Source organism: Serinus canaria, chromosome 6 (assembly GCF_022539315.1).
Source record: "Serinus canaria isolate serCan28SL12 chromosome 6, serCan2020, whole genome shotgun sequence".
NCBI lineage: Eukaryota > Metazoa > Chordata > Aves > Passeriformes > Fringillidae > Serinus > Serinus canaria.
In genome coordinates this window covers 23794476-23812771 of record NC_066320.1, presented here as the reverse complement: position 1 = coordinate 23812771, position 18296 = coordinate 23794476, and the positions used below count along the sequence as shown (strand labels likewise).

At 46.9% G+C, this 18296-nt stretch overlaps 1 protein-coding gene across 1 annotated transcript in view; it reads right to left on the bottom strand.

The window, feature by feature from the left end:
- Positions 1-16501, bottom strand: part of SORCS3 (sortilin related VPS10 domain containing receptor 3) — a 263400-nt gene extending 246899 nt beyond the window's left edge. Inside the window, exon 1 of the mRNA XM_030241406.2 lies at positions 15873-16501. Within this exon, the coding sequence (XP_030097266.2) occupies positions 15873-16472 (600 nt within the window). The 5' untranslated portion in view covers positions 16473-16501. The remainder of the gene's footprint in view (positions 1-15872) is intronic.
- Positions 16502-18296: the final 1795 nt, after the last annotated feature.

The following is an 18296-nucleotide window of genomic DNA, read 5'->3' as shown; positions in this document are numbered from 1 at the left end:
GCCAGATACAATTCACAGCCAGATACAGCTGTGCTACTGAGCAGTGTGACATTGGGAATAGATGGACTTTGGTCTCGTCCAGCACATCTGATCTTATGATCCTGGGCACATGTCCAAACCCCATTAAAGTCAATAGAAATGCAAAGAATTCGCTGGCTTTGAGTCAGACCTTATATGACAGTGGACAAGAACAGCTAGAGATATTTAACCTGTCAAGGAGAAGAGTTAATGGGAACTTGCTCTAATAAATACACCACCTTTACTGCACTGCCTGTTTGTGCTTTAAGTCATTCATCCTCAAGTGCTAAGGAGCCTTAATTCCTGAGCCAAAACCCAGAATATTTCTCTCAGCTTTTATCAAGGCCCTATAAAGACTTCTGCCCCAGTCAGACATGCCAGCAGGACCTGAGCTAGAGTGGAACCTAAACCTAGGACCAGTGAAGGACCAGCACAGCAGGCCTAGAGAGGTCACAGCCAGCAATGGAATTTGTAGAACTGATTCAGAGCTCGGGCAATAAGCAAAGTAGCAAGAGAACATGCCACACCATAAGCCAGGATGGCCTCTACCAAGGCAGCAAAGAAGCTTCATTTTTGTTTGATGAGCTGTTTGGACACTGCTTGGTTGAACTTCGCAAGTGAAGCCCTCATCATCACTCAAAGCTACTTCTAAAGGACTGCATTCCTGGATTGCTCAACCTCTCCAAGAGACACCTCTGCTTCACCAGGCAGCTTGATGGCTTCTGACACTTGGTAATTTATCACTGTGTTAATGCTCTCCTGGTTGCTGTCTGTTATGAAACACAGGTAGAAGCACAGTCTTGCAAATGGAAGAGGCTTTCAAATTCCATCCTGTCCAAGCCTGCCAGCTGCCAGAGAAGGGGAAGGCATGTGGGTCTAATTCTCATCTTACTGACGTTTCATCAGTGTATCAGCATTGATTTTGAAGGTATTACTGTTGCCCTACTCAGCATCATGAAGATGAAAAATATGCCCTTGAAATAAAACATACTGTTCTGACAGGAACTCCTGCTTCATCAAGCTAAGGTCCTTATCAAGATTTTATTGCAATAGCAAGGATTTAAACCAAGCACAGCAGTTTTATTAAAGAAAGAGAACAAAAGACAAACCAAAGGGTTCCAGTGACAAGTTACTCCAAGCAGAAGTCAGAGATCCAGAACACCATTTCCAATCTGGCAAAGAGATCACTCACAGCACTTGGTCTGTCTGGCCAAGTCTGTGTACTCTTTATCTACCCAGCCAAAAGAAAAAAAAAAAAAAAATTCCTCATAGCAGCTGTTTCTAAAACAAGCACAGAAAAAGCTGGCAACCCCAGCTCATGGCTACAGCATAGCACAATGTTTAAAAGCCTGGTTTGCTAGTTTATTACAAACAGTCCCCTCCCTCCAAACTTCCATTCAGGCAGGGGTTTGTGACCTCTCAAAACATTTACCCCCCCAGAAGCAGTGAAGATACTTAGCTAAGCAGTGGACTGAGAGCCCACAGTGGCACAAAAGACTCAGAGACATTATTTGCACTAGGAAGGGATACATGTCTTCTCCCAGAACAAGCCCAACAGCACTGAGGATACAGTTTAACACTGAGATTTTTATTCTAAACATTCCAAAAGAACAGAGACTTGGCAAGTTCCAGCTTGGAAATTCTCACCCTCAAGTGTCCAAATCACTGGCAGGCAATTAACATTACTGTTTTTATTGCTAAAGCACATACAAGCGCTCTTGAACATCCAAGATTCTCATCAATGCAAGAAAGAGAAAAAGATGCTTGCCCACACTACAGCAATACCTGAGTCTTCCTTCCTTAAGTCACAGACTTAGTCATGTTCCCCACAATCAGACAAGTCATTTTGACTGTCCCAAGTTCAGAAAAATAGAAAAGAAAATACAAGACAAGGGGGGGCGGGGAAGTCAAGGGTACAAGTTAAAGGAGATGCATAAAGACACTTAAAGACCCACACTGGCAAAGCTAAGGCTGCACACAGAATTATTCACATTAGGGTCCTGCCCACACTAGCAGAAATCAAATTCTACTGAGCTTGATTCAATATCAGCATAAAATCACCATAAACCAGAGTGGATTTTAGAACACTAACATGGGCTGAACAGTACCCCTTGAAAGGCTGATATGCATTTACTGACTTCCTTCCTCTCCTTTCAGTTAATGGCAAGACAGACTATTTAGTCAGTGGTCTAAAGCTTTAGCTCACAAGCCAGCAATTTATGCACCCTGGCAGGTGAGAATGACCCACTCAGCCTAAACAAGAAGGAGAAATGCCTCCTGACAGCATTTCTCTGCCCAGTTCTTGTCTGGACAACTCCCAGAATCATTCAGCCATGGCATGTCTAACCTGAACTGACCATATCCCAGACTCCTGGGAGTCAGATCCCCTGACTTCGAATAATCACTTTCCTCCCTTCTCCCCAAGAGGACTTTGGCACAAAGCAGTACATCACCCAAACACTATTTAAGTTCCCAGTGGCTGTGCATGCCTTGGTCAGGGGACTGATTTTTTTTTCCCTCTGCTGCTAATTCCATCTCTTAGGTTCATTTTCTGTCCCTGCCCTGGGCAGGAGTTGCCACAGCAGAAGGATGCCCAAGGAAAATGCATCAGGACAAGTCAGGCACTAGCATGCCTCTGGAGGCAGAGAATTTAAATAAAGAATGAACCTGAAAAAACTACCAGCTTCCAGCACTGTTAAGAAAAATTCACCACAGGGGGCTATCACAGGAGCAAAACACCTTCTGGCCCCACATTCAGGAGGGAGAAAGCAAGCACAAAACTGACCACTGTGCCTAGGAGAAGCTAGTGTCAAAAAGTCAGAAACAACAGAAAAGGCCACATCTGCCCCATCACAATTGATCATCTATGTTCTGTAGAAACAAGCCGGCAGGGAATGCCCATGCTGCCTCCTCTTCAGGGAATTCAAATTCCATATGTTCAGGTAAAAACAAATGGCAAGGTTCTGCCTTCTGTATCATACACATCATCCTCTAAAGTCACAAAATCTGTGCAAGGTGCTGTATATAAAGCTGGGTGGGGAGAAAGCCTCCCCTGTTCCAAATGTTTATCATTAAACACAGTTTTCTACTTCTCTCTTAAAACCCTAAAACTCCACAAGCATTTTTTTCCAAAAAAAAAAATTCAGCTCAAGACAGAAAAGATTGAAAGGACAAACCCCAACTAATTGCCAGCTCTTTCCCACCTTGCTATCATTCCCTGCCATCTCCTGATCAGTGAGATCTGCAGATGAGAGCAGAGCAGAGCTGAACCCAGGGAGGACACATGCTTTAGGAGAGCTCCAAATTCAGCACCCCAACAACCATGCTCAGCCTAAGGAACCTGGTGTGTAACTAAGGGTTCCAAATCCAGCTGTGAAAGGCACAGAAAATCCCTCACTATGACTCATACCAAAGCCTGTCCAACACACTGCCACTGTGCAAAGAAAAGAAGAGGAAGGGACCTGCAGCACATATAATAGCATCAGAGCCCAAAAGTTACAGTGGGGGGCACAGAGAGAGAACAGAGGAAAATCAGGAAAAATCAGACTATGGCCCCAAATCATCCCTGGCTACATGGTACTTAGGGTTTTCTAATTCTATGCTTACATACCTAGTTCTGTAGTTATCAGGTCACATATACAAATGTAGGCATAGTATCCTCTACATTTCAAAATCAATTTTTTTAAACAATTTAGTGATTAAAATGGGACTTTAAAAGATGTTAAAAAGCCCAGGAAGATCCACTCTGTCCCCTCCCATTCTACTTTGAGGTGTTCCCACGCAGCTGATTTTGACAAACACAGGTAACAGCAGGCTTAGTTTTGTTAAACCTGTTAGGTACCAAGGGCAATAAATGTTACAGCCAACTCTCTCAGGTAAGAATGTGCAGCATTAGACAACGTGTGTCCCCACGAGGTGTGAAACAGAACACTTTCACATATATATTGACTCACTCCTGTGTTCTGACACATTCGATGGATCAGCTCTGGCCTCTCACCCCTGTCTCCTCCAGGATGAGCACATGAGAACTCTGGCTCATTCCAGCCTGTCTGGAGCAGCATCCACTAGTCAGTGACTTTCATGACTGTTAAATTTTGTCTTTGGGAAAGAAAATGAGAATCTCCTCTTCTACAGAAGACATAGCATTCTCAAATGATTCAGTATTTTATCGTCTAACATTTCATCTCATTCTGCAGAGTTAGACCTGCCTATTTCCCCTTTTTGTGAGCTGCTTTTCATCTCCCCAAACCAGTTTATTGCCTGTTTCCAGGAGCACTACAGGAAGCACAAATAAATATTTTTTTTAAAAAGCCACAGAAAGCTGAGAGCCATAAGAACAAAACCTCAGTGCAACTGAGAAAAGGCAGGCTTTGTTACTTGCAGTATGTGAGGTAGAACAAGTAATGCAGATAATCTGAAATTAATTAAAGGGAAAGGCGGGTACACTGAATCTGCCACAAAGAGGTGCTGTATAAGCAAACTGAGAATGCTACACTACCAGCAGTGGTGCCTTTTGATTAAAGGAATGGAGTTTCCAGGCAGGATAGCAAAAACCAACAGGAGCACTTTAATTAAGAAAATTAAGGACTCCTCAGTGCTGATGCTGTAGCTGTGATTTAGGTGCCTTGAAAAAGAAACCATTTCTGCTTTGGATCAAGAGATCATGCTATGTGTAAGTTAGCACTGGAAGGACAACTTTGGAATCTTTGGACCAATTTGAATTGAGCTCAACAGGGCATAAAAGGTCACAGAGGTGCAGAATTCCTCTAGGTTGAGCAGAGTGAAAAATCAGGCTCCAAAATAATATCTGGCCCAAACCATAAGGCACCCGGTGTCCACTTTGATAGCTGGCAGGACTCCAGCTGATTGATGCATCAATCACAGCGAGCTCTCCAACACATCTGTAATGCTCAGCCAAGTACACCTTGTGCCACTCTTCACCCCTCCAAACAGGCAGCAGAATGAGGGATGGTAACAGAGATGATAGCAAACACTGAGAGAAGAAAGAGTCCTGGGAGGGCATACAGTTAAGTGATTGCAAACTTCTGCTGCTTAACAAAATGATCGGGCATTTTGCTCATTTCCTGGTCCTTCAGAGAGCAGACAGCTCTTACAGAGCAGATTAAATATTCAACATGGCTACTGCGGCAGGGCCTCAAAATCAGTCAGCAGAAATCATAATCTGGTGGGCTGCCCTGGCCAGATCTTGTTCTGCTCTATTCCATATCCCACACTTTTCTGAAAGCCCTTCAGGTAAAGGCTCAGCCACCAATAAAGTCTGACCACAGACAGCTGAACAATCTCTATTATACCTCTGTGACACCTGATATGGACACTGCGACTGAATGGGGCTTTATCCTGGTGTTGCTCCAATAGTTGCCAAAGTACACCTGAACAAAGATTCTTTCTTCTGAAATACCAGCTGTCTCAAGTAGCATGGCTATCACACTGGTTTGCAATCTCACTGTCTCATAGGCAAACTCTTTTCAGGACAGGTACAAATGTGTTTTTCAGAGCCCAGTAGGCAGGTGTGCATGTCTGCCTGTCCCACCACACAGTGTGAGCACGAGCTGACAGTGCTTCTTCACATGCAGGCTCACCAGTCTTGTGTCTTGCACTGGGGCTTTTGGCCAGACAGAAGCAAAAGCCTGTCCCACTACAAACACAAGGTTTATGCAAGTTCAGAGAGCTGGTGTATCTGTCCACAAGCGCCAAGCCCCAGCCCCGGACACCCATCTGCACTCCCATCCATGCTCCCACTGTAGAGTCGAGAACTAATGATATTTTGTTGGTTGGGAATAAAACTAGAAAGACACTGTGGATGACAGAACAAGGACATTACCCCTCACACACCGGTCTAGCCCTCCACCTGGCAGAAGACTGTCATGAGGAAACCCAACCAGGCCCCACCAAGGGGGCAGAAGGAAAATTCATTTGCCCTGTCTCACTCAGGAGTACTTCACCTGCACCTGGTGTTGGGCAAAGACTTTCCCCTTTGGCTGTGAAGTGGAACATGAAGGGGAAGGCCGCCTTAATAACCACAGAAGCTTACAAGACCCTTGAACTTTACTTTTGCTTCTTTAACTTAAGGCTAACTTTAATGCTTCTACATTATCCAGTGTAAGATTGCACAAACAGGCACCCAAACCTACATGTGCTATTATCCTAGAGTATTCCACACAATACACACATCTCAGAGTCATCTCCCAGTCCCCTGATTAGACAGATGTGATTCCTCTGCTGTCTGCATTTCCAATGAAAGCCCAAATTCATGGCTCCCACGGTCTCATCATGCTAATTCTCATCCAGCTTAAAAGGAGCTGCAATTTGAAATGGCTTGATCTGTCAAGCCAAGCAGGTAAAGGGATTGAAACAGCAGACAATGATGCTAAAACCCTCTGAGACAGAACTTTGCAATGCTTTAACTTGATCAATCCGTTAACGATTTTAGCTGACCATGTTTACTTTTCTACTATTGAGAGCCCTGTTCTTTCCCCTCTTCACCTATTTCTCCTTTCATGCAATCTCTTATTAAAAAAAAAAAATATTTACAGCATCTAAGCTGTAGCAATGAAGTAAGTGCTTTGTTATTAAGCAGCCCATCAATACCAATCATAGCCCAGAATATATCCATCCTTTCCTGCATGCCTCAGTTTTCTCAAAAAAAAGGGAAAAAAGGGAAAAAAAGAGGTTATATCACTGACCTTCCTTTCAATGACCTTTGGAATACACAGCTGAAAGAGGCAGCAAAAGACATTTTTATGTACAGTATATCTACCATTGTGCAAGCACAAAATTGGTAGGATTTGGAAGTGAAGGACAGGAGGACTGGAACAGAGAAATGTCTCCGTATACACAGCCATCCACCCCACTGCCTTATGCAGAAAGATTTCACATTCTAGCTTGCTAACAGAGGCAAATAAGGCCACAGACCAGGCAAATCAGCCTGCACCTCATGGTATTGATCACAGCTGAGAAGGATTTTTCAAACAGGCACCAAATGCAGGGAAAGGCTAACAACCAATAAAAGCCCCCACTCCATCCCCCCTGCACCTATGAGGTCCTAAAGCATTTTGGCAAGAGTGAGATAATCATGTTTTACACATTCTCTTCCACACAACAGCTTTTGCAAATGTCCATCCATTTCAAGCCTCAGTGAGAGCCCTTCATGTGAGTTAACTCCTGCTTACAGATAGGGAATCCAAGACATTTTAGGTGCAATGGCAAGACCACGAACCACAAACACAATCTGCATGCACAGCCTGCTCTCCTCCAGTGCCCAAGGATGCACATCTGAACTCAACCCATACATTCCTCTCTGCCCTGAAAGTCAGCAGGAGCTGTGTACCAAGACTTCTGCTCCATTAATCCCTCACTGGGGTCCTCTACCAAATCCCCAGGAGAGGCTCAACCCATTTCAGGAGCCAACCAGCAGCACCACTGAAGGTGCACCAGCAGTACCCATGTTACAGACTGATGCACTGTCAAAGCAGCCGCTTCCAGCATCCCTGTTCTTCAGCCCATCACTGACCTAAGTGATTTGCAGCTACTCAGTCCTAGTTTTTTTTTTTAAATCCCAAACATACATTTTAGTCCCAAAGGGATCAGCTAGTGCAACCATTTTTCCCAAGAAATGTTTCTTTGTCACACAATGCAGTGGTGCGTAAGAATTCCAATTCTTTCCATTCCTCCACATCCACAAGAAAAGAAAGGATGATCACAAGCCCTAAGATTTGTGCAACACCCTTCAGCTTGGTCAAAAGGAGTGCCAAGTGGCAGGGAGCTGTCAGGGCAACTGCAGATCAGGCACAGGGAGGGAAGTGAAGGAGCCCAGTTCTCCCGCCCTCCCCTGCCGCTGTCGATGGCCCAGGACAGGGAGCAGATGGGCAGGGAGGTGGCTCTGTCAGCAATACCCCGGGGGGAAAACAACGAGGCAGGGTAGCCGAGGAGGCGGAGGGCGCAGCGCTGCTTGCCGGGCCTCAAACACAGCCTGGCCCACAGCAGCAGCACCGCCGGCAGCTGCAGGGCCATTCCGGAGGTTTCACAGGCACGACTCGGGCTGGAGTGGACGGTGCAGAAGAGAGACCCCGGTACAGGGAAAACATTCTTCAGGGAAAAGCCCGGCAGCACAAAGGGAGCCAGCATCAGCTGAACGGGATGGCGGAATGCTGTACCACGGCCGAGTGCCTGGCAGGACTCTTCTCGTCTCTCGCAGAGGGAACCCCAGACAGGGGAGTTTCCCAGAGTCTGTGACTCCAAGCGGGTTTCTATATCCACATTTCAGCAGCCTGTGCCCTCCCAGCACGCAGTCCGGGCTCCAGCAGCGTTCCCTCCTTTCTCAGAGGCCCACGCTCCCTCTAGCGCCCGGCTCCGCTTCCCTCAGGCCGGCAACCCGCGCCCTTCCCTCGGCCTGCGCCCCGGGGACCCATCCACAGCACCGGGCTAATTAAAACCGAAGCTATTTGGGGCACGCAGGCCCTCTGGTGCTCTGCAGAGCTGCCTGCCTGGCGATTATGTCGCATGTTGGAATAAAAAGGGGGAAAAACACCGTGACAGCCTCAGTGTCAGGGCTGTGCCACTCGTTTCAGTGGGAGAGCAATCACGTCTCCGTCAGTGCTGAGAGGGAGGAACAAAAGTGAGATTTGATAACTCAGCATCCATCTTTTCTTACTTTTATTGCATGCTGCGAGTCCACTGGTTATGAAGGCTGGAAATTGACCCTAAAGTTTCTATGGCAGATTATTTATCAAATATGTTTACACCCACACAGCCCCGTTCTACAAACATGCAGCAAATTTTCTTCCAGTTGCCTCAGTCTCTAAAGGCAGGAAAGGAAATACTTCCATGCTCTCCTTTTTGCATGGAGGAAATATTAACAACAATGGTGCAGCTCTCCCTTGATATGAGGAGAAGTTAGGATTTTGGAAATTGTTTACTTTGCATTCCTACACAGAGTTTAAGCAAACCAGGAAGCTCATATGCAAAGGTGTGACTGCAGCAAAGTATAGTCCAGCTAAGGGATATTCCAGCTTAAAATTCCTGTTGGGCTCCACCAACTGTGTCACCAGAGCAGTGTCCAACATGGCTTACAGTGTGAGTCAAACTCCCACAGAGTAACAAACTCTCCCAGCCAAACAAGAGATAGTGAAAGGCTGTGCACAAGAAAGAAAAACACTCATCTGCCCACAGTCCTGTGGCTGTAATTCAGGAAATGTGAAGGGCCCACTGGTGCCCTTGCTGTACTGCTCCATGTTTCCTCACCTCTGTATTCATTTCTCTATCTTACTTTCCACTGCTTTAGGATCCTCCAGGTTGAATTCTCCACTAGAGTAAAATACCCTAAATCAATCCTATATGAATTTAAAGTGAGGATCCAAACAAATACTTTGCTCCTTCGGGGAATTTCTGGAATTATCACATTCAATGCTTCACAAGGAACTTGTCATTTAATTTACTGTCTCAACTGAGGCAGGTTAGATTCAAAACCTTCAAACACAGATTCCCAATGGAAGATAAACTTGACCAGAGCCCAGCCAAACCCAGGCATTAACTGACAGGTCCCCTGCAATGTCCTCAAAGCAGACCCAATGATGAGGCCTGGCCCTCAATTCTGGAATGAATCTGGAATTGTGTGAGAGTGCAGATGTTAGCATGTACTGCTCTCTGTTCTACCCACAGTCATCCAGGGAGCTCAAAGAGCATGATACTACAGTACGACTTGAGTCAATTCTTGACTGTTTGCAAGACTGGTTTTCAGTATTCCTCAGTGCAAGTAACACTGCACTGTGTTGTTAATCTTTGCCCTTAACCTGTGCTTTTCCCATCAGACAACACTGGTCTCCTATGTTTTCTAAAATCCCTACTACATATGCAGCTGTAAATTTGGAAACTCCAGAAAGTTTCATCTTCCTACAGCCTTGCCTTCAAGAAAATACTTGTTTCATCTCACCTCCCTTTTGAGAAAAATCTCTCTTGCCTAACATACATTATCTGCTCAAACCCCTTTTCAAGACTTCATCATCTAATTGGATGAACTTTTTCCATTATGAAAAAAATAATTAAAGAATCACACAGCTGTTTCTATTTGCATTTAATCCACTTTGAAAGCTTAGCCACGAGTCCTAGGGCATCATCCCTGATCTGAGTCTGAGTACTGAGGTCTGAAAAGAAACTGCTGATAGGCACCTCAGACAGGAGCAGTTCTCTTACTGAGCTTGGAACTACAAGAACATCAACAGTTTGCTGTGCCAGGCAGGGAAACGGCCCAGGGAACCTGCCAGTTTCCTGGGATCCACAAACAGTACCCAGGTCCAAACATCAAATTGACTTTGCAATGAAACTAGTCTGGAGAGAAACAACACAAAATTTATTTCCAGATGCCTTCTCCCTGGTCTACTAACTCAACACAACCACAAAAGTAGTTGCCACACTGGTTTCATTTTTACTTCCAATCTATTTAAACATTAATTAAAAATGGATTGGCAAAGTACTGGAGAAGGACTTTAGTAGCAAGCTACATTAATAAAGGTAGAGGAAAGCAGAAATGCATAAAGACATTTTGCCAGAGTTGGCCTACCTTCAATGGCAACAAGACCATAGCATACTCAAAAGCTATTTGAGAACAAAACAGTCTAGAATAGAAATTAAAATATCTGCCAAAGGCAGCACAATTAATGTGGTTGCTCTCTCACCATTTTTGCATTCTAGGAGTAAACATTTTAGACTGAAATCCAGCTGGACTTTTGAAGCAGTTACCCGTGGGTGACAACTAAATGCAGCTTTGCCTGCCTAAAAATTTCCTTTCCTCCCTTCCAAGCATAGCAGTCTATTTGGAATTGCAAATATTGCCCATCACACACCGCATTGCAAGGCATCTTAATGAAAAACTACCTGGCACAGAGTGATCCCATTGGCCTCCCTAGCTTGTAATGCTCCATGGGAGTGAGTAATGTTTCAGCATCCAACCACCAGTACATTAGCAGATCACACCAGAACCCTGCCAAAAGCATTCAGAGGAATCATTCCCGGAAGACAGGCTTCACTGGGAGAACTTGCACAACCTGCTTGTCACTGCCAGCCCCCAGAGCTTGACAGGGCAAAGAAAAAGGATCAGTGGTAGCAGGAGGTAAAGAAAACCCATCCAGACCAGAGTGGTTCCCAACAGATCATCATCTTTACACGAGTCTTGAAAATCTCCAAAGACCTTCTGGTACCTTGCTGCAGCACTTCCTTTGAGAAGAAACTTTTCCTCATGTCCTGATGTCCAGTATGACATATGTTGTGGCTGTTAACACATATTAATCCCTCTTCAACCAAAAAGATAAGCTGCATCTTCTAACTCAACTTCTAATGTCTGTAAGCTACTGCAGCATTATTAGCCTCCTCTTTATTACCTTGTCCCAAAGGCATCTCATATTTCAAGTCTTGGAGTGAATCTTGAAACCACATTAACTCTGGAAATGACAGTCACAGGCTGACTGGACAAAACAGTGCAGCACGGCTGCCAAGACAAAGCCAGCCCCCAGTTCAGGGTCTCACCAGCTCTCATCCTGCCTTTCCCAAATTTCAGGGCCTGGATCATGCTGTAAGCATCCATGCAATTGCATGGTTTGCACAAGCAGCAGCTGCATCATTGTAGCACACCAGACTTCCACTGGTTTGTCTTCTGCACCGTTCCACTAAATGAGATTAAAAAATTGCATTGCTGACATTTTTCATGTAGTATGAAAAATCCAGTCCCTAGGATCATAGAGGAACTTGTCCTGGCTGCAGCAACCTGCAATACACACATGCCTTAGACAAATGCCCTCTCCTGCTCTTACTGGGGCATTATAGTGAATTTCTCATCTTTAGTCCAGAAGTTTGGGAGAATTTATGCCAGAATTTGGGAGATGTCCCTGTCCATGACAATGGGGATTGGAACTAGATCATCTTTAAGATTCCTTCCAACACTTAATATTCAGTGATTCTGTGGAGTTTGCCTCTGGTTACTAAAAAAGGCAAAGGCAAATATACATGGGATATCTAAAGCATGCAGTGATCATAGTTGCAGCATCTCCACAGATAGGGGATTGAAAATGTCTTCCAGAGAAAGTTAGAAATGTGCGTCTTTTCTTCTCATATTGAAAAAAAACAATGCTAGCCACAATGCCACAGAATTTGTGGTAATTCCATCACCGAAAAAGCATGGACAAAATTAAATACTTTCTATAACAGCTACATTCATCAGAGGGACAACTCTTAAACGTAACAAAAACAGTTCCCATTTCCCATTCCACCAGTGATCATACCAGGAGAGCAATCCTAGTAAGTGTGTTGTATTCACTGTAGCTTCTTGGAATCTCTTGGAAAACCTACTACCAAGAAACGAGACAGTGAGATTTAAAACTCTAAGAGTATTAAAGGTGCTGATACCTTTTTTTGCACGTCCTTATCCTAGAAATCAGGGAGAGAGGAAGGAGGAAAAGATCATATGAGGAATCAAATCATCTTCACAAGAAGGTTGGAAAGAGCATCTGATGAGCAGAAGATGGAAAAATTTCATGCCCTAACATAAACATCTAGAGAGGGAAAACAAGTGTAGACTCAAAACTGCTCACTGAATTTGTACACAGCATATGTGTTCAGAGAGAAATGGTTTTGGAAAAAGATTGGCTTGCAGATCTTTTGGGAATAACAGTATTTTTCACTAAAAATTCTCCTTTCCTTAGAAAAGCCTTGCAAGAAAACATTTTATCTGATCTCTCCAAGGTCCCTCAAGAGCTTCATGACCTTGCTCAATAAATGCTTCTATTAGGGCAGATTGGTACTTGAAGCCCAAATAAAAGTCTGCTTTTTCCAATATCAGACCCACTGAATTAAACCAAGTGCCCCCATAAGAACATAGAGAACACAAACCTCACTTCTACACAGACTAGCATTTTTGTATTTTCCTAACGATTTTCACTTCAAGATCCTCAGGTATTGTACAAAGCAGAAATGAATTCTGCTCCACACCACCACTTTGTGGTAGCTAAGAAGTACTATCCTCGTTTAACATGGAAGAGGAGATCCAGAGAGGTTAATTGTCTTTCCTAAGGTCACAGAAAAAGCCTGTGGGCAGGACAAAGCAGAGAACCCAAATTCCCTGATCTCACCAGCTTTTTGCCTCTATCATAATCCTGACCTCACTAGCTGCAAATACAGAAAACAAAAGTTTGTTGCCTGGAAGGGATTATGTTTTAGTAAGTTAAATTGTGATTTCAGGAACGTGTGAGAAAAGGGAGATAGGAGATTCACAGACACTTGCTTTTAAAATAACAATAATTAAGAAGAAGAGGGTTTTAGCATTCTAGGTAACAAAACATCCAGCAGCTGCAAAGACCTCCCTTTTGTGGAGTGTCTGCAGATCTTCTTTGCAAATCCATTCAGTTTTTAGGAATACCCCACCACTAATGCACAAAACTTGACTGATCATGTTTTTAATCATACATAAGTGACAAAAACTGAGGTTTTGAAGTCTGTTCAAGTAACAGAATTAGTAAAAGCAAGCTGTTTGCCTCTTTACTGCTTTGGGAGCCTGAATGAAATAACATACAGACACATCCTACCTACTCTGCTAGGTCAACTGGCATCATCATGACATGAGTTATTATCTATTGTCCATTTCCAACACACCTTCTTGCTGCTTTACATCTCCTGGGACCTAAGAAAATTTATGCTTTGTGATGAGGGCCTGGGGACCAATGTGGCTGGCAAAAGAAGCCACACTCTTTGTCTGAGTGACCTTGGGCAAATTGCTTCATGTTCCTGTGCCATGGGCACATCAACAGTAGAATTAAGTAAAAATTGAGCTGCAGCAGAAAAACAGACATTGGATTCAGCCTTATCTGTTAATTAATGAAGGAACCCATGTTCAGCATATAACTTTCTCTCTACACAGTTTAAAAAAAAATCCAGTTAATTACTAAATGCAGTATGTTTTCTGCAAAAGACAGGAGAGAAAAAGTCTCAGAATGCTAGACCTCATTTTAAGAAAATCACAAAAAGATAACATTAGAATTTATTATCATTCTTGCTTCTCTTTCCTACAAACACCACTCTGGCAATAAACACTAGTCTTTTGCTTTAGCTTGTGTTTTCGAGTTGGAAGCTTTCAATGCATAGTATCCTGAGGTGCAAAATCCTAATGGCATGCCATGAACAATCAAGATATTTTCTTTCTCAGTCACTTAAAGAATAAGGAATCTAGTTATTTAAATACCATGTTTCTGTGAAAGAAACAGAGGAAAGTGAATTTTGTGAAAATCACTTTCTGAGCTGTGCTTTAGAAAAAAATAACCTTTCTTTCCCCTGCAAATGCCTACAGAATGAGTTTTCATTGGTACTTTAAGCAGAAATACTCAAAATTATTGGAAATCCGTGCTGGGAAGGCATGGGGGAGGCATTTAAGCTTCTTTTACAGAACACCCCTTGATTCAGCGTCAAAATGAAACAAAAGAGAGGGCATATACATTGTTTTCTCCAGTACATGGCATGTTATGTTAAAAATAAATAGTCCTAGAGACAAGTGTAGTGCTGAAATATACCATCCAGCTGTTTTCTCTTCAATGTTTGCTTTCATCTTTAATGAGAGTGAAATTCATGTCTGGCAAATACAACTGCCTTTAAAATTTGGTTAAAACAAAGTAACATCTACATTGCTGTCAGAATTATTGCCTAAGTAGCAATAAATAGACGAAAAAATTCAAGTAAAAAAATATAGTTGAATTGCACATTAGAACCTATAGCTGATGCACAGATAGAGACACAGCTAAGTAGGTAGACAATTTGCTTTTTCATGGCTAGTAAGTTCCATGAAGAATGTATCTGAAAATGCAGCCAATCTGCTTTATGCTGTTAATTGCTTTATATTCATTTCCAATAGTGGCAAAACAATAAAGAGGCATTCTCAAGGCAGCAAAAAGCTATAATAATCAGAATAATGGGAATATTGTCATCAGACATAAAGGTTTCCCAGAGTCCTTTAAATTACATCTTTTCCCAGACTACAGGAGAGTAGAAATGGCATTTCTAATACGAACTCAAAAGAAACTTCAAGTTTTGTCCACAGCCACCTGCCGGGCATTGCAGAGTGGGTGTGAGGGAGGGTCCTGCACTATCACGGCACAACGTGTGGGCTTTTGGGACATGCCCTCTACACACGCACACAGTCCCACAGGCTTTCAGGGACACCTCGGAGACTCGTTATTATTGACTTCAGGAAATTGGCGTGAGATGCCACGGATTTTATACAAACTTTCCACTCTGCTTGCACTGCGTGGCTCTCCTCAAAGCTCCTTGACGTGCTGTGGTACTTTCCATCCTTAATGAATTAATGGGATCTCTCTTGTCTCCAGCACTCCCAGCGGGGCACTGGAGGGCTTTTCCACTAGCCCTGCGCATCATACATCCCAGGCAGGGAGGCAGCGAAGCGTGCCACGGTGTTTATTACATTCGGAGACACTGAGAGTGGGGATCCCCAGGGGAGCGGCACACGGGACACGCTGGAGCGCAGAGGAGAGCGCTGGGGCCAGCCCGGCGCTCCGGGGCCCTGCCCGGGGATCGCGGCTCTACCTCCGGGGGCGGGGGTAGAACCGTGCTCCCACTCGCCTTCACCTTTGCCCAGGAAAACTTTTCTCCTGCGGCCATCGCTCCGTCTCCCACTCCCGCTGGCGATAAGGGCCCTGTGCTCACCCAGCGCCCTTCTCCTCCCCGCAGCCCCGGCCGCAGCGGCAGGCTCAGCCCCGTCCCGCCACTGTCCCGGCTCCCTCCCCGTCAAGCGCCGCCGGAACGGACTGGGTCGGGTCGGATCGGGTGTGCGGGGCGGTACTCACGCTGCTGTTGTGTCCGGACCAGTGCACCATGGCTTGGTTGTGCGCCGCATCCCCGGTGAGCGCGAAGGTGGTGCTGCTCAGCCTCGGCTCCTCGGCCCCTCGCGGCCGCGCCGCTCTCCCATCCTCCGGGGGCCCGCGGGGCTGAGCGCGGCCGCCGCGCTGCCCCTCGGCCGCGGGCACCCCCCGGACGCCGCCGGCCGGCAGCGCCCGGCGCCCCTCGGTGCTCCGGCGGGTCCGCGGCGCCGCCGGGCCCCGGCTCCCGGGCGCGCCGCCTCCCGCCCCCGCCGCTCGGAGCGCCGCTCCCCGCGGCCCCGCTTGGCCCCCCGGCTCCGCGCCCGGCACCGGCTCCGCGGCGGCCGCCGCCCCGACCGAGCCCCGCGCTCGGCCGCCCGGCCAGCTCCGTAATCCTCGCGGCGGCGGCGGCGGCTGTCGCTGCTCCTGCCTAAGGCGAGACGAGGAGGACGGCCAGGAGGGCGATGGAGATGAGCAGGATCTGCAAGTTATTTCGGCGCCGGTGCAACACCAAGAGAGAAGTAAAAACCATGTCCAGGCGAGAAAAATGGTGTGGCAGGTCGGAAAGCAGTTGGTCCCCTTCTCCATGCCTTTGCGGAGCGAGTCGGGGGGCTTCCAGAGGGAGGGGGAATGAGGCTCTGCGTTCAGGGCTTTTTTTTTTTTTTTTTTTTAGGAAGAAAGGGGCCGGATTCTAATTATAATATTTATTATTTGCAAAAGGCGCCTCTTTCTCTGGCTCTTCTTCTTTCTCTTCTTCGCTTTTCTCTTGACTCTTTCTCAGCCTCTGAGACGATGACCAGGAAAAAAAAAAAAAAAAAAAGAAGGGGGGGAAAGGAAAAAAACTCTCCCCGGTAGTTGGATTCTGTTCCTTACTGTTGCTGGATTTTTTTTTTTTTTTCAAAAGTGCTTTTCAGTGAAACTGTTCACGTTCAAGGATTTGATCAAGTGAGAGGGTACCACCACACGGGGGGAGGAGCCCCGAGCCTTGCCAAGCCGCCGCCGCCGCTGAAATACACCGCCGAGTCACCCGCCGCGCCGCGCCGCACCGCCGGGGGCCGGGAGCAGGGCCGGGGGCGGGAGCGGGACACCGCGCTGCACCGAATCAGCTGGAGCATCACCCAGCCTTTTCTCCTGATTTGGTATGTGTGCTCCTGGCCGAGAGAAAGCAGCCGTCATTCCCCGCTTCTCCTGATGTATATGTACATAGACTCGTGTTTACGGCGGTGTGGGTGCTCCTCGCCCTGTGTGTGTGCGTGCACATGTACGCACAAAGGCTGGATGCCAGCCACGGGTACGGGGGCACGAGGGAACGCAGCTGGGATGAGCGGCTCTTGGGTGCCTCCCGTGTGTAAGAGGGCACCCACGGACCCGACCATCCAGCAGCATCCCTCCAGAGCCGGCTCCGTGCGTGTGGATGTGCCCGTCCCAAGCGCAGCCTCCCGGCCGCGGGAACTCACGCGTGTGCGTGGGAATCCCAGCAACCTTGCCACCGTCCAGCAAAGGAGACTAGCAGGATCTGTGTGGGGCCAATAACGAAGAGAGGGCAGTGTCTGCAGGCATCTCCCTGCAGCAGCATCTCGGGACTGTGTCGGGAGAAGGAGCGAGAGGAATGTATTTCTTTAGGTCACGGCAGCGCAGCGCTCCCGCTCCCACCGCACGGATGCATTCCCCCTGGCCAGGACACCTGTTTTCTGCTGGCAAAGCTCAAGAAGCCTTTGCAGCTTCAGCCCCCTGACAAGGTGCGAGTAATGGCAGGCTGTGAATGGGAGACGGAGGCTGCTGCTGCTGCTGCCGCCTCCCGCGGCTGCGGGGCGTCCCTATGGGTCACCCTTGTCATCGTCATCTGTGCCCGTACCACATCCCTCCGGACCGATTCATTGCAGCAACACGTCGGCACTTTCTCTTCGGATCAAACCCACGCTCGACCTTCTCCCGTTCTCCTCCTCCCTTTGAAAAGTGTCGATAATTAGCGATTTTTTAATCGTCCCACCCTCCTACTTCCCGCATCAGCCATTCTTTGCCGTCCAAAGACGGATCCACCAACTACACGGCTCTCCCCGCGGTCTCACCCCTCCCCATCGCCAGGACCGGTGCGGGGGCGGCTCAACACTTTCTCCCGCCTATCGCGAGTCTCCCAGCCCGGCAGGGAGCGGGGGACAGAGGGAGGACCGGAGCTGGCACTGCCCGCACTGGGGAGCGGGGTGGTTTCTGGCCAGCTGTTGCCCGGCTCTTGGTCAGGGTCTGCTGCAGAGCGCCCGGCTCGGCTGGGGGGTCCGTGCAGCCCGGCTCCCGCGGGGAGCGAGGAGAGAGCCGGAGGAGGGAAGAGGGGCTACACGCAGCGCTGCCCGTTGCAAACGGGGGAAGCGGTCAATAAAGGGCTGTCCTGCAGGAGTGGGAAGAGGGGTCGGGTGG